The sequence below is a fragment of the Pipra filicauda genome, unplaced genomic scaffold, assembly GCF_003945595.2.
Source record: "Pipra filicauda isolate LSUMZ 115617 unplaced genomic scaffold, ASM394559v2 scaffold104_size2351352_pilon, whole genome shotgun sequence".
Taxonomy (NCBI): Eukaryota; Metazoa; Chordata; class Aves; order Passeriformes; family Pipridae; genus Pipra; species Pipra filicauda.
Window position 1 is genome coordinate 2,181,709 of NW_024103485.1, and position 23,131 is coordinate 2,204,839.

A 23,131-nucleotide genomic window follows, 5' to 3' on the forward strand; every position below is an offset into this window, starting at 1 on the left:
AAACCCCACAAAACAGCAAAATTGTTGTGACTTAAGAAAAGACAAAACTACTTCCTTGGAGTTTGTTATTGATTCTGCTGTCAGTGTGAATGTCCTGCACCCTGGTGTTCCTGAGGTAAGAGAATAAAATCTCAATTTCTTCTCCCTGCTTGCTGTGTCTGCAGGTTGGTTGTTCTTGCACTGGTGGGTAGTGGTTCTGTTTGGAATCTTTTCCTGTGAACGGTTTTCTTCTGGTTTATCTACTGACTTTTTTTTTAATTTTGTACTTTGTTGATTCCTCAACACAAATATCTGAGTTTTAAAGCATCGTTGCTGTTGTAAGATGATCATACCAAGCTAGACTGAGTATATCAGAAACTCTTTGTGTGAACAACAGAGTAACATTCATCCACAAAGCTCAGGTGGACGTTTGGGGTTTTTTTCCAAAGGGTTTCCTAACAGCAGGTCTCCTGCTTTGAGCTTTTATCAGATCATTCAAATGCAAACGATATAGATGCTTTTGCAAGTTCTAGACTCACCTGTTCTCTGACAGATCTCCTCATTTGAGGAGAGTTTTGAAAAGTGAAAAAAAAACCTTGGCAAAAAAAAGAAGGTTTAGCTTTGGTAGGTTTGTTCAGAGAAAGCTCAGTAACCAGTAATCATTGCTGCTTGTAGGACTTTACAGCACTCAAGGACCAAGCCTGGACACAAAATTTTGTGATTTTGAAAACCTGAGAGCAGGACATCAAGATATTATCATAGAGTATTTGTTAGCTGACTGCCTGCTGCAGCAGTGACCCCTTTGGTACTGATCTCTTGCTTAAATGCCAAGGGATTTCCATTAGGCAGTGGAAATGTCCTGAGGTTTCCTTGCCTGACCCTCTCTGAATACACAAATTACCTAATGAGCTGGCGTCCCTACCGCCCTGCTTAGGAGAGCGGGAAGTGGGAGGTCCGAATCGCCCTGCTCGCCTCTCGCTCCGCGAACACGGGGAGCCTTTGCGAGCTCACACCGCCTTAAAAACCGAGAGAGACGTGGGAGGGCGGTGGGGGGTGGGAAAGGGCAATGATCGGCTTGTGAGCACACAGCGCAGTGAATCTGGGCAAGTTACACTAGGGTACATTGAGTTCTTTGTGATAACTTCCCCCCCTTTCACAGTTTGTGGAAGGCGTCTTTTACCCAAGTCCTTTATGTATTTTTGGTTTCTCATTACTTGATACCTCTCTGATTCTGCCCCTCGCTACAGCAGAGAACTCCAGAAGGGCATCAGTGGGTAGAAGAGACATAGGAATTTTTTTCAGCTACTGCCGTTTTCTGACTGAATCAAAGGGGGTCGTTTGTTTTCGAAACGTGACGCTTCGTGTTCGATTAGAGCAGTGACAGCAACACCCTCCGGGAGCCCCGCACCTTCCTCGGCGGAACAGCACACACTGTTCCCGGGAGGAAAGGCAAGCCAGAATGTAGAAGCTCAGGATTTAGTGACTATTTTGGTGCAGTTAGTAGATCTGCTTTCCATATCTTACACAGATGAAACAGCATTACAGCTGTTCTTGCCCTTTTTTTCCCCTCTATTTTTTTTTAAAAGCATTCTTACCACTTCCACTTTCTAGTTGAGGGTGGCTTCTAGAAACCTGAGAAACTTAACATTTTTTTGCTGTTGTCGGTTTCCAAAGTTTGTTTATGCTCCTCTGCAGGTTAAAGATGTCATTGGTTTGATTTAGAAGATCAACCCAATCGTGTCCCTTTGTTGCTCTTTCAGAGTGCTGTGGCATCTATTTTGATGCTGCTACACCACGGGTTGTTCTCGTTGCTGAAAACAACTACTACGTGTGCTGATGGGCTGGGAGCCATCTCCAGCTATGCAAATCCAGGTCGTAGGAGCACCTTTTCCAGATCTTAATCCCACACGGTTAACTTCTCCTGGAATCTAGGATCTCTGGGGATAAGCCAGAGATGCCTGCTGGAACTTGAATTGGTCATGTTCTTCCCAGTGTGCAGAAGGCACGATGTTTTTCTGGACTGAGTTGTGGTTCTGTGTTTTGTAGTTTGTTTTTAAACTAAACTACCACAGCTTCATGATTTTGGTTTTAAATGCAGCAAGCTCTGTAAGAGTTGGGTAAAGACTGACAGATGAATGACATTTACAATTCACGTGGAATAGCATTTTATGCTTTCAATTGCCCTCTTCGTCTCTCCAATAATTTGTCAAATTACTTGATTTTATCTCTGTGATCAGATTCTACTCATCTTCCTGTTCTATTGCAAATCCCCATCCTATAAACTTCTTCTAATCACTTCCACATGACACTTTATCAAACGCTTTCTTGATGCCTGGGTACACAAGGCTCTTGTCAAAAGGCCTGTCACATTAGTCTGGCATGATCTATCTTTTGTAAACTTTATCCTGTTTTACATTATTATTATTAAAATTAATTTTCAAACTCTGTCCTGAAGCCTTGTATGTGACTGACAGGCATTCTGTTGAGCTATCCTTCACCTTTCCCCTTCTACACATACACTGATGGTTTCTTCCTTTTCACATGGCACAATTCCCAACTCAACAACTTAACTAACCCAGTATCTCCAGAAGTGAGTTTAGGTTCGAGAGGAAAAAAAATTAACAAATTTCCACAGCTTTAGTACATTAAACTCTATGGCTTTAATTTTGTTTAAATGAAGTAATTCAATCACTTAGATTGGATATTAAGAAGAAATTCTTTACTGTGAGGGTGGTGAGGCACAGGTTGCCCAGAGAAGCTGTGGATGCCCCATCCCTGGAAGTGTTCAAGGCCAGGTTGAACGGGGCTTGGAGCGACCTGGTCTAGTGGAAGGTGTCCGTGCCCATGGCAGGGCGGCTGGAATTCCACGACTCTGTGATGTTTCGCCTTCCCTTTGGTCACACAGCCTGTGCCCGGTACCCAGCGAGCCCCTGCTCTGCCAGGGGATGTTTACGGCCGGCGTGTCCGAGTTTATTCTCTCCCCTCACGGCGCAGCGCGGCCGCTCTCCCCATTCCTGTTTTCATCAGTATCACGGAAACCCTTTTCCTGGCTCCTCTGTGCCTCAGCCAGCGCATTCCCCGTGGCCATTCCCCCAGTAGTTTCCCACCGTGAGCCTGCAGCTCCGGTTCTCGGTTTCCGGAGAGCTCCCTGTTCCCTTTTCCCCCCTCACTGCAATGGCGGGGCCGGCACTTCCACGGGGCTTCTCCCGGACCCTCTGCCCCCTCCCTCCGGCAGCCTGAGCCCGCCCAGCTCCCGGGAACTGCAGTCGGGAATGCTCATGCCCTGCTGTGGGACGCTATGGGGTTTGTCCTGAAGTGGGACCGGGAACGCCTCGTCCCGCGGGATTCCCGCTTCCCCCTGGGGCGGTCAATGGGGATGACGCGATTCCAGCGGGTCGCCGGGGTCCCTGAGGGTTCGCTCCGGGATCCCCCGGAGATTGAGGCTGGGATCCCTAGGGGATTCAAGCCAAGATCCCTGAGGATTCAGGCCGGGATGCCCGGGGGTATCAGGCTGGGATCCCCGGGGGATTCCAGCCGGGATCCTTGGGCTACTCAAGCCGAGATCCCTGGCGATTCCAGCCGGGATCCCTGAGGATTCCAGCCCCGTCTGTTCCCTCCGCCACTCTGCCCCCCCCCTTCCCCGTGCCGGGGGCGGCGGCCGCCGCTCCGCCCTCCGCGCGTTGTTTGTCCCCGGGTGCGCTCCGTAGCGCGTGCGGCAGCGGCGGCACGAGCCGGGCCCCGCCCCCTCCCTGCCCCGCCCCGCCCCTCCCCGGTCGTTGCGGGTGCGCGAGGGAGGGCGCGGGAGCGCGCACCGGGGGCCGCGCGCGGGCGCGCACACGGGGCTCTCGCGCGCGCACGCGCACACGGGGCTCTCGCGCGCGCACGCCCCCGCCGCGCGCGGAGCGACTCGCAGGCGCCATGGCGGCCGCTCGCTGCAGCGACATGGCGGAGCCGCCGCGGCGCTTTCCCGGGCAGGCGGCGCCCGGCGCCGGGGAGGAGGAGGCGGAGACGGCCGTGGAGGTGCCGGTGGAGGTGGCTGCGGCCGCCGCCGCCGCCGGCGCGGCTGGGTCCTCGTCCTCGCCGCCGCCCTCGTCGTCGGCCGCGGCGGAGCCGGAGCCGCTGCTGCTGCTGAACGGCGAGGCGGAGAGCATGTCGGAGCCCAGCCCGGAGAGCGCCAGCCAGGCCGGGGACGGGGAGGACGAGGACGAGGAGGAGGAGGAGGAAGAGGAGGAGGAGGAGGAGGAGGAGGAGGGCGGCGAGGAGGAGGAGAGCAGCCTGGTGGGCAGCAGCAGCAGCAGCACGAGCAGCGGCTGCTGCAGCGACGAGACCCGCTCGCCGAGCCCCGGCGGCGGCAGCGAGGCCGACGCCAAGGAGGAGCCCAAGGGCCCCCGGGGCAGCCAGGGGGACGGGCCGGGCCGCGGCGGCGGCGGCTCCAGCTCCTCCAGCAGCGTGTCCAGCGGCGGCGACGAGGGGTACGGCACCGGCCCCGGCACGGGCGGCGGCAGCAGCTGCGGCAGCGCCACGTCGGGCGGGCGGCGGGGCAGCCTGGAGATGTCCTCGGACGGGGAGCCCCTCAGCCGCATGGACTCGGAGGACAGGTCAGTGCCCGGCGCCCTTCCCCTCCCGCGGGGGTGTCGCGGCAGCCACAGGTTTCTCCGGCCAAGTTGTGCCGGGCCCCCGCCCCTGCTCCCCGGGCCCCCCCCGGCACAGCCCGGCCCTGCCCGGGGAGGAGGGGGCGCTCCCCCGGCCCCGAGAGCCCCGAGCGGCCCCGCCGGGCGCTGCCTCCTCCCGCCGCCTCTTCCCTGCGGGTCTTTTTCAGACGGTGCTTTCGGGGTTCCTCAGGGCTGTGTCCTGGCGTAGGTGGGGTGTACAGAGGCTTCGGAATGGGAAATGCTTTCTGTGGATGCGGTTCTACCTGTGCCCGCAACAGGGGCTCTGCTCTAGAGGCAGAAAGCCGATGGTCACATCTTAAAGCGTAAGGGGGGAAAAAAAAAATCTAGTTTGCTAAAATAAAAAGGAGACCAGCCCTTCTGTGTTACGTGTGCACAAGTAATAGTCACGCACAGCACTAAGCGAGGCTTTGGAGGCTCAAAGTCGTCTTTGGGCGAGTTCTGAAATAGTAAATGTAAAGATTAGTTCTTGAGGGTTTTTTGTGTTAAAGCTGCACGTCTCATATTACCCAGATTTTAGCTTGGGTTCCTGTGGAAAGACACCACCAAATTCTCACACATGGTCGGATATTCCACCTTTCAGGTCTGTTTCAGCCTCCTAAGTCAAGCATTTCAAAGAACATGGCTTGTGTAATAGCTTTCTTGGATGCTGTATGCAACAGTTTAATTGAAAAGCTGAAAATAGGATGGAAAATAGACATAAGAACAGCCTTACAGTGCTGTACATCCCTTTACTAATTAGTCCTTTCAAATAGTTTAAGAAACTTGTACAATTTTTCTGTTTGTTTAGCAAAAAAAGTATCAGACTTCCCTGCTAGAGTAACATTTAAGTAACAATTACAGTTTTGTTTGTACTTTCTTAAGATAATTTCATTGTTAAGTGTGAAGAATTATGTGGTTTGGTCCAGAAACGTACTTTGAATATATGTCAGATCAAAATCTATGTAACTACACAAATACCCCTATTTCAGAAGTGGGCATGACTAGATCTGACCTCGAGGCTTAAAACCAACCAAACAAAACCCCGTGTGAGTCAGTTCCCCAAAATCGTGTAATTGACCTAAAAGTGTGAAGAAGACAGAAAAATTTCGGTTCTTTGGTTTCCATCTGACTTTTGAGACTCGTTGAAGTCACGTTTTCTTTCTTCCAAACTTGTGCAAGATGGAAAGGGGGTGTGGATGTTGGGGTTTGTTTGTTGTTCAGAAGCTGAGATTTTATGTAGACTTCTGGAAAAACAACAGGTACATAAAGGCATTTTAAGATAGTAGTTTCTCATTTTTTGTGGAATTAAAGTCTGGCTCTCACCCTGATCTTATCCAACCGTGTGTCAGTTTGTGGGTTGAGGAAATAACGGAAATAACTCGCAGGGGTTTTCTGGAAGTAGTGTCACTGTGCCTTGTGCACTCAGAGCTGCTGTGCTACTTTCTTTCTCTGTCATTGTTCTCGTGGTTCTCTTGCTGTAGTCACACCGTTAAATCCACGTGTGTGCCCTTCGTTCCTCCTTCCCTGCCCCATCGACAGGGACTCAGTTGCAGGAGTGGGACTCGTGTTTAGTGGTTTAAATGAGGACTGTGCCTTGTTTTTAATCTTTGCAAAGTTTTGTCTTGAACTTGGGGTGCTGAGAGGGCATTTTGCGCTGTAATTTCAAAGCCTGCTTGTTAAGTTGGTTAGGAAAAGAGCAATGCTACCAAGAGTGCCATTTGTTATTCCTGGGGATGGAAAATTTCCTTTGGTGTGCACTCTTTGCTGCAGTGTGTTAGAATGCTTTATTATTTTTGTCACATGTAGTCCAGCAAGTGTCTTGCTTGACATAGTAATCCAAATGATTGCTGCTGCTTGGAAGGCAGCCACAGCATAATCCTGTGCCTTTCAGATGATCAGACAGAGTGTTGTAAAAGGTAAGGGATGTGCTGAAGAGCTTAAGAGTGAGTTGGGATGGTGAAATATCAGAGAAGATCTGGGAACAGTTTAGTCTCAAAGCTGGAGGTACAGGTTTATGATAGTAGATATTGAAATCCTGAAACAATTCATCATTCATTGATTTGGTCACCTCTGCATTAAAATGGAAGTTCTGTAACTATTAAGAGAATGATATTCTATCTGTTAAGTGATGTTTTATATGAAATCATTTATTGTCCAGTACTTCATTGCCTTTGCTGACTACCTGTGTCTCTGAAGTCCCGAGGAACTTGGTGTCGTGAATCTCAGAGTGTTGTGTAGTAAGATGACCTGGAGGAGGGAAGAGAGAGAAGAGGGAAGAGATGGAACTGACAGGCTTGACTTTGCAGTCTGTGGGTTTAGCAGGAGGAAGCTGGTGGAAGGGTGTACTTGGTAAAGACTCTCCTGTTGTAGGCAGGTTTGGTAGCACTGAGATCATGCCCCTGGGCTTGGGATTTTTTTTCTTGTTTCCTCTTTAGAAAATTTGAATGAATAAGTGGGTGTGGTAAGAGGGCCTGAATTCCATGAGTGATCAAATTCCCATTTCCCTATGTATGATCTTTGTCATTCTCCACAATGTGTTATCTCTGATTTTTGGCTTAGTGGTATCAAGTAGAAAATACGAATAAAACAGCTGAAGGGGAAAATCTTGCATATGATCAAAATCTAACTTCTGTTCAGCAACTTCTATTATTAACATTTTAATGTATTTTAAGAGTATCTGCTAATAGAATAAATATTTTGAGGCATTACTGTAGGAAATTTGTAAGTATTTATAAGAACATGAAAAACAAATATAATGGTGAACGACAACACCCTGAAATTTAGAGTGAATTTTAACATTCCATTTCCATGCACACAGACTTTGTACTTTTTAAAAACATGCTTATCTTCCCTCTCAAAAAAACCCCAGAAACAAAAAAGCAAACCCCAGAGCAATACCTGGGATAAATAACCAGGTGGGATTTTCAGCTCAGCGGGAGAGTTCAGTGCAGTAACTCCAGGACTTGTAGGTACCTCGTTGAGCTGTAGCCATTCCTTTTTTTTTCCCTGGGAATTGTGCTAAGTTCCCACTACCGTACAGAAGTTTGTGTAGGACTTTCTGAGCAAGCTGGCTGAGTAATAATAGTCTGCATTCAAGTCTAGTTATCCTCTGGATTTACAGTTAGAACAAAGACTATTATCAGCATGTGAATGCTGGTCATTTACTTGTGCCTTTGCCTAATTTGAGACATGTGCTGAAAAGGATGGATGTGTCCCTCCAGGGTCCTTTGGAGCTGCTAGTCTTGCTGGAATGCTGAGAAACATTTGATAGGACTTTTAAAAGAAGAAATAATGGATCAGTTAACTTATAAACACGGTACTTGAGTTTTGCATTGGGCCACAGGTACTGAAGCTGGACCTGAGCAGATGCAGGATTTGGGTATAAATCAGCTGAGGTGAATGCAGTGGAGATGCATCTGCAGCTCACTGACGTGTTATTGCTGAACTGGGATATTTTCTTACAAACACTTTAGTGTTAGATTACTGAAATAATTGAATTCTTGTTTCCTGGAAGGTTTATTATGGAAGTATATTTAAATCTGAAATAATATAATCAGATTTTGTTTGATTTAGAGAACAGTGGTAGATCTTGCAATTTTAAGAAGTTGTTGATCAGAAATATAAGTAGTAAAGCTTTATGAAGGGGTTTTGTTCACCCTTGTACGTTTGTCTTATGTCTTTGTACTCTCACCTGGAAGTTGTCCCTGGTTTTTTGTTCTTGCATCGTCTTTACCCTCCTTAGCAGTTTATCCTTTGCTCCCTCCTCTTCTGACTGGGCAAGGAGCACTGGAAAAGAACGTTTTAGCTGCAGGTGTCGGCTGTTTTCCTGACTGATACCTGAGTGCTGATTAGGTAGGCCAAGTGTAACAGGTTGTCTTTGGATCTTATGTAGTGATCTTTCCCTCAGATACAGCACTAATTAATGTCCATCTTTGTCACAGAGTGGGCAATTTTCATGTAACTTGTAAGGCTTTATTTTCTTTTTTTGTTTGTGGTTTTGTTTTGGTTTTTTTTTTTGGGGGGGGCTTTTTTAATATTTGTTATTCAGCAACACAACCACTTATTGTGGGGGACTGACTCAAGGAATACTCAGTAATACTCAAGGAAAATTAGAGTTATCTTAACCACATTAGACTTGTAAAATACTTCTAGAAATGTTATTATTCTGTTCCTATTTAATAGAAGGATAGTTTTGAAACCAGACATTTCAGAAAGGTTTTTCAGTAATAAACCTTTTTATGCTTCAGATTGTCAAGTTTGTTAACTTTACTGAGTGAAATGGGGCTGTGTGTAACTAACAACTTGAAAAATAAGAAATCCAGACGTAAAAAATGCAGGATCTGGTCTGAATCTTTTTAATCTGGTTTAAAATGGAGGCCTTCTCAACCTTTAAGATGTATGCTGATTTTAAAATGTTAGTTGTTTCAAGTTTTAATTACAGTCTTTATCTAGCTTTTGAAGTCTTAAAAGTGAAGAATTTTCGAGACTGACTCAGCAGTGGCATGTGAGTTGCATGAGTGATGTTTATATGAAGGCAGAATAGTAAATTCGTAATATAATCAGGAAGGCATGTGGTGCTAATAGGTGTGCTTCATGTATCCATGTGACCAGATTAAAAAGTGCTTCAGGCCTCTCTGTGCTGCACAGTCTCACTTGTTCCTATCCAGGAAGTGAAGAATCATTCATTAGCACTTGTGGCAAGGTGGTTAAGTCGTTAGATTTTTTTTTTTTAGACTGTGTGTAATATTGCCATGTCAGAGTGAGCCATATAGAAGTTCACCCGAGTTTCCAAAATTCTGCTGAAAAATGATATTTTCAGCATTTCTAACTGTATGTATTGCTGTAGTTGTTTGCTTTCAAATTGCAAAATAAACCCCTTGTTTCTGTAATGGTTATGTTCAGGCCTTTCTGGCACTGGAGAAAATAGCTTTTGATGGGAAGACAAAACAGCCCAGATATTTTGTATGGCGAGTATCTTTATTGCTAAAGCTGTTGGTTGGTATAATTGAGTGGTTAACATGAGGTCTTTTTGTGAACTAGATGAAAGAGCTTGGTATAATGAGCTGTTATAGTTATTGTAGTAAGATGTAAATATACTTCATAGAATTCGAGAAAAATATTTTCCTATTCAGTGGAAGAGAGAAATGGTTTTGCTTTTATGTTGGGTTTGTACATCCACTCAGGTCTGTGTGCATTTTGTGTAAGTTTGTGACATCATCAAGCCTGGTAACTTCTAAATACAAGGTTTGATTGGTGGGCTTTTTCAGGGAATTTCCTAGGCTGTAGTGGAAAAAACCTGTCTGGGTATTTTTTCTTTTTCCCTTTTTTACTTTTTGGAGGAGTTAAACAGGGTGTTACGTACAGCCCGGGCAGCTTTTGGGCAGAGATGTGACATCATGCATTTGTGGAGCTGGTCACAGATAAAACTAAATCTCTTGGATGATGCAGTGGAAATGTTCTACCATACCACTCTTTCCACAGCTTTCCAGTACCTTTAAGATATTTAGGTATTTTTTGGAAACCCCTGCCCATTTGGAGAGTAACAGCAGGGGAATGAGCAGCATGGAAGAAGTATGGAAGTAGGACCCATTGCACTGAGGGAGTTGTAGAGCTGTCTGCTGTTTGGGTGGGAAAGTGAGTACATGGATTAGAAGGGAGCAGATGGAGCTGTTGAGATGGGAATAGAGGTTTCTGGCAAGGGGATGATGTGAGGTACACACAGAAAACTTTTGCTGTGATAGGGAATGAGATATGTCTGATAGCCTGAGGAGAAAACGAGAACTTGACCCAAAGGAAGTGAAAAATTGGTCCCTCCTGTAAAGGAGCCAAGTAATTGCAGGGAATCCTTGAAACAGGTGGGAATGTAATCTCCAGTTGTTCAGGAGAAGGGAACAGAAGAGGGTAAGGAACTTCTTTGTGTGAACAGTGAGTTTTATCCACTCTTCCAGCTGCTGTTAAAAAAATACAGTGGCATAACCTGCAGAAACACAAAAGTGGTAGTTTTGTAAGATTTTTTTTTCTTTGAGGTAGAGGTTTCTTTGGTTACCTATCTGTGCAACTGGTTACTTTTTATAGCTTTATATGTATTGTATACAGAGTTCACTTAGAATATGAACGTGTTCAAATAAATTTGCATTAGAAAATGAAATACAAATATTCCATGTTCTGTTTGCTATTTATCACTGGTTTTGTGATATGCTAAGATAGTGATTACAATTCTCACGTTGTGGTTTTGCAGCGCTAAAAAACAACATATAATTGGGGAAAAAATATGAAGCCTCTCACTTGCATTACTGATGTACTTTTTTCCCTTAACGATGGTAACATGCAAAAGAAAAAAGAACTGGGATTTCTTTTCCCATACCTAATTTTCTTCTCTCTACTAGAATTTAAGTTCTTAAATAAATTTTGCTGAACTTCAGTTGCTAATGCTTAATGGATACTTTCTTTAATAGAGGCTTACTTAAGGTGTATGCCAAGATATTTGATAGTGACAGAAAAGCAAAAGATTTGGTATAATCTAGAAAGTCCTGTTGTCATCCTGCTGCACTGTAGGGGAGTGGTGTAATTCAAATAGCTTATGTGGGGTCAGAGGAAGAAAAATGCAACTAAGTTGTTTGCATTGAGAGACTTGCAAAAAACCAAGATTATTGGCATGTATCATGGTATTATAATTTATTAAATATGCCTAAATAATAATATAAAGAATCTTCATTAATGTTGTTCCACGCAGCATCTTATACAAATTACTAGTTCCCCTATAAAATTGCTGTAAAACCCTTATTTTGGTTGTTATAGTTTATTGTGTGCTGTAACTTAGATTCCAAATGAAAAAAAATCTTAGAGGTGCAAAGAAAATATTTTCGATATATGCAGAGCCAAGAGAGAAATGTAAATTTTTGTTTTCCTTTGAAGTAAAACTACTTTTGGCCTGTCTTTAAGTAGACTTTCCTAGGCTAACTTGCATACTAAGTTATAGATAAGACAATTGATAGAAATGGATGGTAATTCAGTGTCCAGCAGAACAGGAATCAGACCTTAATTTATGACCTTTCTATTATGAATTGAGCCAATTAGTGGAGTTTTACTTTGTGGGCTTCTCTGCTTTTGATGCCTGGTTAATACTTGAAGTAGCAACTATTCACTGGGGTATAAATAGGCAAAGCTGCTACTTTATACAATGCTATCCTAGCTGTTTTCCTAGTATTTTCCTAGCTGCTACCCTAGTCGTTTTATTCTGTATTAAATTGAGCCTAACATGTGATGACTAACACTGGAGGGGTTTTTTAGGTCTCCTCTGTGTGTTTTCTCTGTGGTTCTTTTATCTTCTGCTAGTTTTCTGTGTTGTGTGTGCTGGGGGTAAGGGAAGGTATCCTGAGGTTGGGAGAATGGGAGGGTAATAGTTCCAGCAGTGTCAAGGAAATTTCCCCCACACCTGGAGGCTGTTACCTTCCAGTGCTGATTAGGCTCCTTCAGACTGATTAGAGTTCTTGGGATGGGAAGGAAGCACTGTTAAAAAACCAAATTATTTCTGGTGGCTCTTTGAGTGAATGTGTTTCTTCTCTCCTTTTCTTAAGCTGTGCTAGTAAACATTGTCTTTTATCATTTTCAGTTATGAACCACTTGTTGCTGTTCCCTGGCTTTTCAGGGAGATGATGAAGGTAATGTGGTTCCCAGAAATGAGAGTCAGTTTTATTTGTATCTTTAAGGCAGAATTGCTTACGGTTTCTTGATTTGTGTAATCCTTTTTCACATGTAGTCTTTGTGCTGTCATATCACAAGGCACGTATGTTTAACCTGCTCTATTTTCTCACTTCTCAGTGGGTATTTTGGCATTCCAAGTTTTTTTATTGCATTGCCTGTTCCTCTGTGTGCCACAAATTCTGTGATAACCTGAGTTTGTGTTATGTAAGTGTGATGAGCCCAGATATTCTAGGGCTGGCAATCTAAATAATCAAAGTAAGCGATCCAGAAGAGTGGAAAAAGCTCTAGAGGTGGTGAATCATAACACACTTTCTCAGTCTTGTTTTGTTTCCTGTGCATGTTTGTTATTTTAAGTTCCTTCGATTTCTCTATCTCAAAGAGCCTTCCTATCTTCCTTGGTTTAATATTATCAGTCTGAGTGCAGTGTTGTTCCCTTTTCTAGGTATTCATACTTATCTACACATAGCTCTACTCTAAAATAAGTTGCTGCTTCAAAAAGAATTTCAAAACAAGTTTGTAATGTTACCACTTGTCACGCTGTATGAAGTTCTGTCCCTTGACTGCTTTATTTTCCACTGTGTTGATTTCTTAGTAGTCATATAACAATATGTATATTCAATAGAATTTTGCAGTTTTGTTTTTAAGATTGATTTATAAATACTTTTTTAGCCTTATTCTAACAGAAACTTCTCAAAATGAACAACTTAATATGTGTAAAGCATAGATTTGATAGGTTTGATTTCAAAAAAAAAAAAAAAGCATAAGTGATTCAGAAGCACAACTGCTTCCAAGTGAGTGGGTGCTTTCTTCAGTCACGCAGTCCTGGAAATCATGGTCTTTTTTTTTGATGTAGAAAGTTGCTTTAATGTAGCTTTTATTTACCTAAAGGTATCAAAAGCTTAAAGGTGCTTCTGGAAAATGTTAGAGCACCAAACATGGCTGTTTTCCTTTTCTATCCCTCTGGACATTTTAGTATTCCGTCTCTTCCTTCTGAGGTTGATTCTCCCTCGTGTTCATTAAATAAATTGTCTGACATAGTCAGTTTTTTCCTGTCCTATTTTGCCTCCCTTTCCTCTGAAGAGCCACAGTCAGTTGTGTGGTCTGTCTGCTTTTGGGGTCTTTGTGGGTGTGATGGGCAAGAGCAGATGTGAACAGAAGGTACTGCCTTCAAAACACAGTGGTGGACTTTCACTTCACGTAGTTCTGGCTTATTCTTTTGATCCAGGTATTCTAATTTCTTGTTGCCATGTGAATTATCTTTCTGCTTGGCAGCCATTTAGTGTTCTGCAATCTGTTTTTGTTCTGGGTTCGTTTTGATGGTGGTTTACCTGTATACACTGTTTTTTCTCTTACTGGTTGTAGGTTTTCCTGAATTCAGAAACTGATTGTTATCAGTCATTATTTTGGATGCTTTCTATTTAAATTAAAGGCAAATTTTTTTTCAGCAAAATCATAAAAAAAGAAGCCTTAGAAATACAGGTTGTTGAAGTTACTTTCTGTCTGCTTTGAAGATTCTCTCTGGGTTGGTTGCTAGTTAGATGAAAAGAAACAGTAAGAGCTTTAAAGCATTATGGCATTTCCATACCACAGTCAGAACTACATCCATTAAAATAAGACAAACTATTTTGCTTGTGAAACAAAAATGTTTGGTTTGGGGAATTAAATTGATAAATCATTGAAATTTAGTAGCAGGAGTTTATCTGTTACCAGTCTAGATGCATGATAAAATACCAGATTTACCAAATATGGGCAGAGGAACAGAATAAGATCGGGCAAATGTCAAACTTTTCTGTTCTGTTGTTGACTCATGGTGGTTGCTCATGTTTTATTAACTCTCTTTTCCTTAGGATCTATTTTAATCTCACTTTTAAATTGGCATGATCATTTGGAGAGCATGAAGCAAATATTAATTTAAATCTGCTTGGACACCGGTGTACTTGAGCACTGCATTTCATTGCATCCTGGTACCCCAGTGCAGGTGTTCTGAGAGTAACTTCATGAAGAGATTGGCATTAAAGTTTGCTCAATACTCATTGAAGGGCAGCAGAAGTTAAACCTTAGTCCAAAAAACATAGGAATTCATTCTGTTTTCATTTAGGAGCCAGTAGAGCAGTTTCTGTTACTAATCTGTTGTGTCTGTAGCTCCCATGTTTAGAAGTGATGGAGACAGTATAAGAGAGAGAAATCAAATCCCTAGGACAGGTGGAGGAGCTTCCTGTCAACGATGGGAGCTCAGGGCTGATAATTTGATCATTTTCAAGCTTTATCTTTGCTTGACCATTGATTGCATTAGAAGTAGTGATTGTAAATTTTTTAATTTGGTGGCATCAAAGAGCTGTAAAACCACAAGTGAACTGTTGTTTTTGTGGAACTTGTACATTGACCAGAGCTGTACACCACACTTTTCTACTCCTTGTTTTAGAAAGGAGTAGAGTAATGGGAAGCTTGTGAAGTTTTTGTTTTCACTCCAGAATTTTCTTAGTGAAATGAAATAATGAAGTGCTGGGGGATGTCACGAGGCATGTCATCATCATCATAATTATTATTATTATTACTATTATTATTATTTTCTTTCAGTGCTTCTGTTCTGACTTGGTATTTGAATGATTGCATTTGGTGCTGTTTGTTTTCTTTTGGGATTAGTACCTAGTTGAGATTTAGTTTTCCAGGTGGAAAAAGCTTTTCTGTTGATTTCTAGGCTTAAACCCTTGAAGTTGCTGTAAGATGTGACTGTCATTTGTAGTGTTCCTGCTATTCTGAGGTTGTTTTATGTGAGTGTTACGGTTCAGTTTTCTCTCCTAAGTTTCCCTCGTGTATTGAATCACTGTAGCTGAAGCTCCATGTGGTCACTGACCACTAAAAGGGAAAGAAACTAGCAGGGTATTTATTTTTGTTTGGTTTGTTTGTTTATTTGTCTGTTTTCAATCCCTACGATGTTTACTTACTTCCAGTGAGGTTTGTAGTGTTTGGATTCGGGGACAATCTGCCGATGTGATGTTTTATGACTGGATTATCGTTGTGTATTTCAGAAGAAACGGTTCTTCAGGCTCGGAGTGGTGTGGTGTGCAGCGGGGTTGGGCGTTGGTTTCAGCCACCCTGCAAGGCGCGTTCCCTGAAATTTCTGCTCGTTTTTAATTCGATGCTTTGTAAGATGAGGTTATTCCTTATAGGATGTGTCACAATCATTTCCCTTGGTGTTGGCTGAATTCAGCCGGGTCCTTTGGTTACCTCCTGAGCTGAACATCTGGGGACTGGGAGCTCGGCACTCTGGGTGGAGGTGCTGTAACCCTGAAATGAGCTCCTGTTGATCAGACTGGAGTGGTGCTTGTTGACCCTCAAGGGCACGGTATAAGGCCCATCTGTTAGGGCTGAATTTTGCCTGAGGGAAGGTTACTTCAGTTAAGGTCTACAGGGAGTATGTTTAGCAGACATTAAAAGTATAATAGCAAATTGATTGGGCTTTTGTGCATGTGTTCGGTGCCTGGCTCCACTATTGCTTCAACTGGACAGTTGCTAATGGGAATTCATGGAAAATAAAAATGAAATCATGTTGCTGTTCTTTTGGTTTTTTGTTGATATTCCTTCTAGACTCTTACTGTCTGTTGTTCTGAAAGATAACAATAAAAAGGGAAAGAAAAAATTTTGGTGATTCCATTCATTAAATTCAATAGAAGGGATTACTTGCAGCAGTGAGGAAAATGATCTCCTCGGAGAGCCAAGCGTGTGTCAGGAACGATGTGCAAAATACCATTTTATTTAATGCATTAAGTCACAGGCTCGTTATATTTTCATTCATATTTGACTGTACACAAAAATTATGTAGTTTAAAATTTGTGCATTTTAAATTTGGAATAATTTCGATTTTCTTTTATTCCTTGTAGAAAATATCCATATTTATGCAATTCCAACAGTGGCTTAGTTTTGTTCAGATTCTGAAAAGAAAAAAAATAATCCAGAATTTAAAGTGCTTGAAAAATGTACATTTTCTATAAAGTGAAAATGACTGGCTGTTATTTTTTGTTTCAGGATTGTTTTTTAAATAGAGTTCGAACTAAATTTAGCTGGCTAGACGCATTCGCTTCACATGCACATGTAGCTTTGTGTAGGTACTAGTCTTTCAACATGAAGGTGGTGCTAAAAAAAATCTTAATCAGCTTGATAATGAAGATGTGTTATTTCTAGCCGCAGGTAAAATAAGTACAGGTAAAAATAAGACCTGAAAGAGTGCCTCTGAGGTAGTGATTCCTCTCTTTAAAGCTTGCATGTTTTTGCTTAGTGAACACACTTTAAATGTCAGTAACGTTTCAAAGCTGTTGATCTCGTGGTAGAGGGAAAATTTGTAGAAGGAGGGGAAAAAAGTCTGACCCTTCTGAGAAGATTCTGTGTTTTCAGTTCTACCTTGCTGCGTTTGGCAGACACTGCCAGTGTTTGCAGACTTGGTAAAATGAGGTGTGGGTTTAGGAAGGTGTTTCAGAAAGGCAGTCAGTTCTTGCCTCTAGAGCTGTGATTTTTACTTCAAGTTGATTCAGGTGCTCACATTAGGATGAAAATAGGGACAACATAAGCTCGAAGACTATGTTGTGCTTGCTGTAACAGTTTTAAATTTTAGTAATTAGTCAGTCTTTTGAATGGTGCTTCTTAAAAACTGCTATTGTGTGTGCAGGCTCTCTCCAGCAGTGACTGTTTTTGATGCTCTATTGTTTGGGATGACCCCTGAGCTGAACTCTCTGAAACTCAAATGTCTAATGTTCTTCATCAGGCTATGGTCTATAGATCCATTACAATGGAGCTGGAGCCTGCTTACAGCTTGGGAGCAAACCCAGACCTGTCTGTCACTGGCAATAGGGGAATGCCACAAGCGCTTAAGTTCTGCTCGTGTCATTCTGCTTTGATAGCGGCCGTCAGGATTTAAACAGATCTCCTGGCTGCCAGAAAAGGGCTTAGAAAAAGGCAGAAAAACTTGCTTTAACTTACCTAGATAAAAATCTGTTTCAGTTTGTTTTATTTCTTTGTTTTATTACCAGCATTCGGGGGGGTTTTTTTGTCTTTGTTTCATTTGCCAGTAGTTTGCCGGGATGTCTGTGTTTGTCTTACTGTGTTTTGTTTTCTCCTCTTTGATGCACATTATTACTTTCCCACTTGTAGGCTTAGTGGATTTCAGATGAGAAAGCAGGAGGACATAATTTCCATTACTACCTTCCCTTTTTAAAGGAATTTTTCCATGTGTTGTATCATCCCAAGATTGGACTGAAAAGCCCCATTCATAGATAGGAAGATACAGACACTGTTTCTGTCCAGCCCTTCTTGGGCTGAGTCGATGCTTTCAGTGAGGGAAAGTCTCAAGTGGACTAGTTAATATGGTGGAGTACGTGCACACCCCGTGTGTCCTACCCTCACACCCTTTCTGAAATGAGGAGAAACAAAGAAGTGGGTGAATCGGCAGCTCTGACACACACAGTGTTGCAGTTCAGTCTTCAGACACTCAGCAGCAGCCACAGCTCTGACTGTAAAACTTATCTTTCTGCTTCATCTCGAAATGGCAGGTCAAGAGACCTCCCAAGGCAGTGTCTTTGATGCTATATATACTGCAAACTTTTCTCTGAAAAGCTTCCTGGTATTTTCTCACTGTATGAGAGACGAGAGAAAACTGCACACGCTTGAGCTGGGCAAGGTACTCGAGTTTCACAGATTGTCTTTGCAGCCTTTGCCTCTTCAGGGGGACAGAACTCACCGAGTGAGACAGACAGAAATTAATTCTAGGTTCTCAGCACTGTGAGGTGCCTGATCACCTGAAATATGCTGGCTCTGGAAGCACAGAGGAGGAAACAAAAAATATATTTTATATTTTTATTTAACGGGTTGTTTCTAGAGAAGGAATGTGCCAGGGCAGTGAGTTTCTTGCATTTTGGCAGGGTCTGTCTAGAGAACCCTCTGAAAACAGTGGTCTGTTTTGGTGTGACTCCTGGCTATTTTGTTTCATAAGCAGTTTAGCTGTTTCTCTAGTAGATCCTGTTACAGCAATATTCATCTGTGCTTTTTGATGCCCTACACAGAGGTTTTCAAACTAGAAGAAAGGAGAGCATTTTGTATTAAATAAAATACTGAACTGTTTCTGCTCAACTGTATTTGAGTTCTATTTCCCCCCCTTTTTAGACAGAATCTTGAATAGGTTATAGAATCATAGTCCAGTGTAGCACTTCATCCTCAATTTCCAAGAAATTCCGCGTGCTACTGCTTGGTTTAAGTGTTACAACCAACCTTTTTTTAATTCCAGTTTCTCTGGTACAAAATTTTGATGCTGTGTATGCAGCTCTAATCTGTTAGCCCTCAGCAAACACTTAGGCTATTAGAACCAAACCCAGCAAACATTTAAACTACTAGAAATAAATCAGCTTTCTAAGTGTTATTGGTTTCTCATGTCATTAATAACCCTACTTATCAGGATAGCTTTTTCTGGGTCAGTATTATTAGTTGACTTACATATTTTTATCCAAAAACAAGAGGAATTTTCTACAGCTAGGACAGAATATAAAAAAGAAACCCCAAAATCTTAATATTTGCATTTCTTAGGCTGTAAAATTAGAGAGCTGTGATTTTACATCAAAATATGTTGCATTGTATTTGCAATGTGAAATAAACTCTCACACGGGTTTATCAATTTGAGGTTTTTTCATCTCAGAGGAATTAAGCAGATTTCATGCCTGTGAACTGGAGAAACCACACACAAACCACACACACCTTCTCCCCCCAGCCCCAGATTTTTTCCTGGAACCTGTTCAGCGTTACGTTCTCTTACCGCTTCCCTGCTTAAAACCAGACTGTAAAACCAGGGCTGTGCTGAAAAACCTTGCAGTCTGTCCTTGTGGTCACCAGCACTGTTCATCCTCTCAGTAGGAAGTCTGGGGGGGTGTGGGAAAGGTACTGATGCTGTCCGTGGATGTGGAAACTCGTGCTGACTATAAACAGCCTGGAAGTTTGAACTCCTACTGATAAGAGTGTTTATGAAGCTGTTCTTGGGTACCTTGAGCCGTGAGAAAGGCAGGGTCACTCACCCACCTGAACTGGTCTGAGGCAGCTGCTGCAGGAGTGCTGCTGCAGTGCTTTGCCATCCTTGGCTGAGCAGCTTCCTGTGGGGAGCACTGATCCGTGGAACATCACTGTCTGTGACAGAAGTGGCTGGGTGCTGTTTTGTGTGTGCCCAAACCTACTTCCAAGTGCTGATTTTGAGAGAACTGTATTGGGATAGCTTAAACTGAGGGTAGAGGTGTGTGCCTGTGTGTGAAAATTAACTATTTAATAACTAATTATTCAGTTTGTCTATCATCCTGTAGGTAAACTTTGCTTTCGCGGTGCAGTTTTACAGATTTTATTTTTGGGGATAATTTTTGGCCTAGGCATCAGCTGAGGAGATGTCAGTCCCATAGTTATTGTGAGCCTGGCATGGTGGAAAAATTGGGATTGCTTGCAACACGTTTTGTATTTAAAGCTTCTGACAATTTCCTGCAGGGTTCCTAAAATGCTTTTGCCAGTAGCTGTAGTTAGTGGCTGTTAATGCTCTTGGGGCTGGTAGGTTCAGCTCAGGGCTAGTTGAATTTTTTTTTAAGCTTCCATTGAATATAAAGTAAGGTATTTGGGAAAGGCAGTAATATAAAAACCACCCAAAACTGTATCTCTGGTTGGCTGCCATTTCTTTACTTGCTAATCACAGATTGGAAGATTGTATGTCACAAAAGGAATCAAGAGCACTAGGTAGGGAGTCACCTACCTGGGGGGAGGAATCATGGAAAGCTGTGTGTATTCAGGGTGTAGAAAAAGAAAGAAAATAAAAATAATGGGCACATGTGTACAGCAAGTAGCCCATATGACTTTCATGGGTAGAAGCTGTGCCTTCTAAATTGTTAGGTGTTTTTTGAAATTGGGAGGGTGGGGGGCAGAAAAAGGCAGGTGGTGTTCGTGTAGCATTTAGGAAGTATGTATTTGATATACCTTTGTTAAAGCAAAAAGCCTGTTGAAAAGGTCTCTAAAGCTTTCTTTTTAACTTGGAAAATAAAGGCCTAAGAATAATTGGTCAGTTTTAATAATAGGTGGAGACTAATGGATTGGAAGAAGATTTTTAAGGGGTCTGTGTTTGGGATGTGGTATTTGGCATTTTCATAAATGGTACCTTGCTGGTGCCTCTGATAAGAGTTTGCTTATGAAACCAAATTACTCAGGGTAGTTAAAACTAAAGCTTAACTGGGAACCATTGCTAAAGAGAATCTGGTGTTTTCACTAAGGTGGGATTTTTTTTTAATTGAAAAATGCAGTGGAATCCACATGGTGGGTGAGAAGGGGAAATCTAAAAAAGGCAAATATCTGTTATAATTTCAAAATATATCACAGAAAAAAGCTGCTAGCACAGTAGTGATTAAAAAAGATACAGATAATTTGAGAAGTCACTAGTAGAGACTCCGAGAGCAAAAGAACAAACGTGCCAATTATATCTTCTGATTTTTAATAAAGGTGTAGTTTTTCTTTCATCCCTCTCAGAATGTGTAATAAAACAATACTGGATATGTAAACAGTGATGGTCAAAAATATGGAACAGCACCTACACCTTAAAAGCAGAATGATTTAACATAGAAATTATCTACAAGAGTTAGAGAAGAAAAGGGATGTGATAAATGATAGAAAATCATAAATATTATGTAGATCTGAAGAGGAAATGACTATTTTCTTTTTTCTTAAAGTAACGTAATTAGATTTTTTTTCCTTGCACTTTGCTCAGAAGAATATTTAAAGATATTTATGCAAAAATTACTGCTGCATAATGGGCTGTATTAGCAAAAGTGTATGTATATAGTCAAGAGAAGTGATTTTTAACTCTACTTGGCACCATTAAGACTGTGGATTACTGGGACTTATCCCAGTTACTCACATACTGGAGAGTCTCCAAGGTGGTTTGGATGCTGAAGCAAATGCAATACATGGAGAGGCTGAGACAGTGGGTTTCTTTAGTTTTAGGATAAAGGAGGGCAGGGTTGTTGCTGTGTTCAGTGGTCTGGTAGGGAGGTTTAACAGTGGAGGAGGCAGAGTCATCTCAACCCTGCAGCTGCCAAGGATGAGAGGCCACAGACAGAAGTTACAACACTGGAAATTCTGATGAGATGCTGGGAAATTTTCTCCCTCCCGCGCAGCAAGGTTAGTCAGACATCGAGAAAATTGTTCAGAAAGGGAGCAGAAATTCCAGCCTTTGAAAACACCCATTAACAACTCCGCTGGACAAGAGCACAAGCGATCTGATCTCACTTGCTGCTGTTTAAGGAGATTTGACCACCTGGTCTTTTGAGGTCCTGCCAGAGATGAGCTGCTCTGTAATGCTGTGGCTTTGCAGAAGACAAAACATAAAGGTCCTAAAAGTAAAAGGCAGTGAGCAGGTTACCAAGATAAAAAAAAAGGTGTACCAGTAGCTATTTAATGAGGAAGAACATTTTGTCTCCATGCTTTTTTTTCTTATATATGTGGAAAGAGCACACTCTCTGCAACCTTGTTCTGATCCCTTGATGTTTTCTCTGTATCTGCCGAGGTAGAGAGCTGGAGGGCTGATGAAAATGACCCCTGCTGGCCACGGATTCCCTCTGCTGCCTCTGACTTCTCTGGAAAGTTTAAAAAAACCTCGAAACAAAAAGCATTAGTTTAGGCAATGCATGTGAAAGACACTATGCCGGGACAATGTGGGAGTACCTTAAACCTGTAAAACTTGAGTTTTGTCTTCTTTTTAAGCGTCTAGTGCTGGTGGGGGATGCTGGTCTTTTTCCTTTTCTTCTCTCCTGGGAAATAAATATAACGGATGTAGCTTAAAAATTACTTTGTTAATCAGCTAAGAGCTAATTTTCTGACGAGTCAGTGAAGGGGAGAAGTTTCCATCCCTCCCTTTTGTTCCCAGTGTACAGAAGTTACACTGTCAAATGATAGTAGCTGTTTCCTAACTGTACATAAATAGTAAGTTTGTTTAAGCTTTTTTTTTCAACCTGTCTAAATATATCCGAAACAAAAGAGATACAGTTTTTATTTGTTCTGTTAACGTGCAACAAATACCAACTTGGGTTCCCTTTTGCTCTTGTTTTGTCCTGCAGTATAAGCAGCACTATCATGGACGTGGACAGCACAATTTCCAGCGGGCGTTCCACCCCGGTGATGATGAACGGCCAAGGAGTTCCTGCCTCCTCTGCCAAAAGCATTGCCTATAACTGTTGTTGGGATCACTGCCACGCCTGCTTCAGCTCCAGCCCGGACCTGGCCGATCACATTCGCTCCATACACGTGGATGGGCAGCGAGGAGGGGTTGGTGTTTCTTTTCCCTCTTTCTTGTTTCCCAGTGTTTTGCTCTTGAATGACGGTAGCAAATTTTGTGTTTCAATATACCACTTTCTGACTAGTGGCAACTAAGGCTGGGCCTTGTTCAGTCTTGTATTTGGCATTCAGCTGTTCTCCTTGATTTGTTATTCATGTTTTTAGCTGAATGCCTAACTTTAAGGATATAGTAAGTTCTTTTGAATAAATTATTTGAGACTGTCAGGTTTTTGATAGTGTGTTAACTTCTCAGCATCCTGAGGCTGCTGGTGTGTCTTTAAGTGCTTATACTTTCTTAAAACTATTAGTGTACGTGTTGCTGCCTGTGAACTCAGGTGAAGTCACATCTTAATTACTGTTACAAATGGAGTCTCACTAGAGGTAAAACACATCCAGAATGTATAATAGGGAAGACATAAGACTGACTCAAGAGTGCAAAGCCTTACCAAAACAGCCCTGTGCGT

General features: G+C 42.5%; 1 protein-coding gene across 3 annotated transcripts in view; it reads left to right on the forward strand.

Annotated features, from left to right (window-relative positions):
• Nucleotides 1-3,856: 3,856 nt before the first annotated feature.
• The window catches only part of AEBP2 (AE binding protein 2), a 45,903-nt gene continuing 26,628 nt past the window's right edge, over nt 3,857-23,131 (forward strand). For 2 of the 3 annotated variants that reach the window (XM_027747483.2, XM_027747485.2), the window contains exons 1-2: nt 3,857-4,577; nt 22,451-22,658. In XM_027747483.2, the coding sequence (XP_027603284.1) occupies nt 3,898-4,577; nt 22,451-22,658 (888 nt within the window). In that variant the 5' untranslated portion in view covers nt 3,857-3,897. The remainder of the gene's footprint in view (nt 4,578-22,450; nt 22,659-23,131) is intronic. The other variant, XM_027747484.2, reaches the window with a different exon arrangement.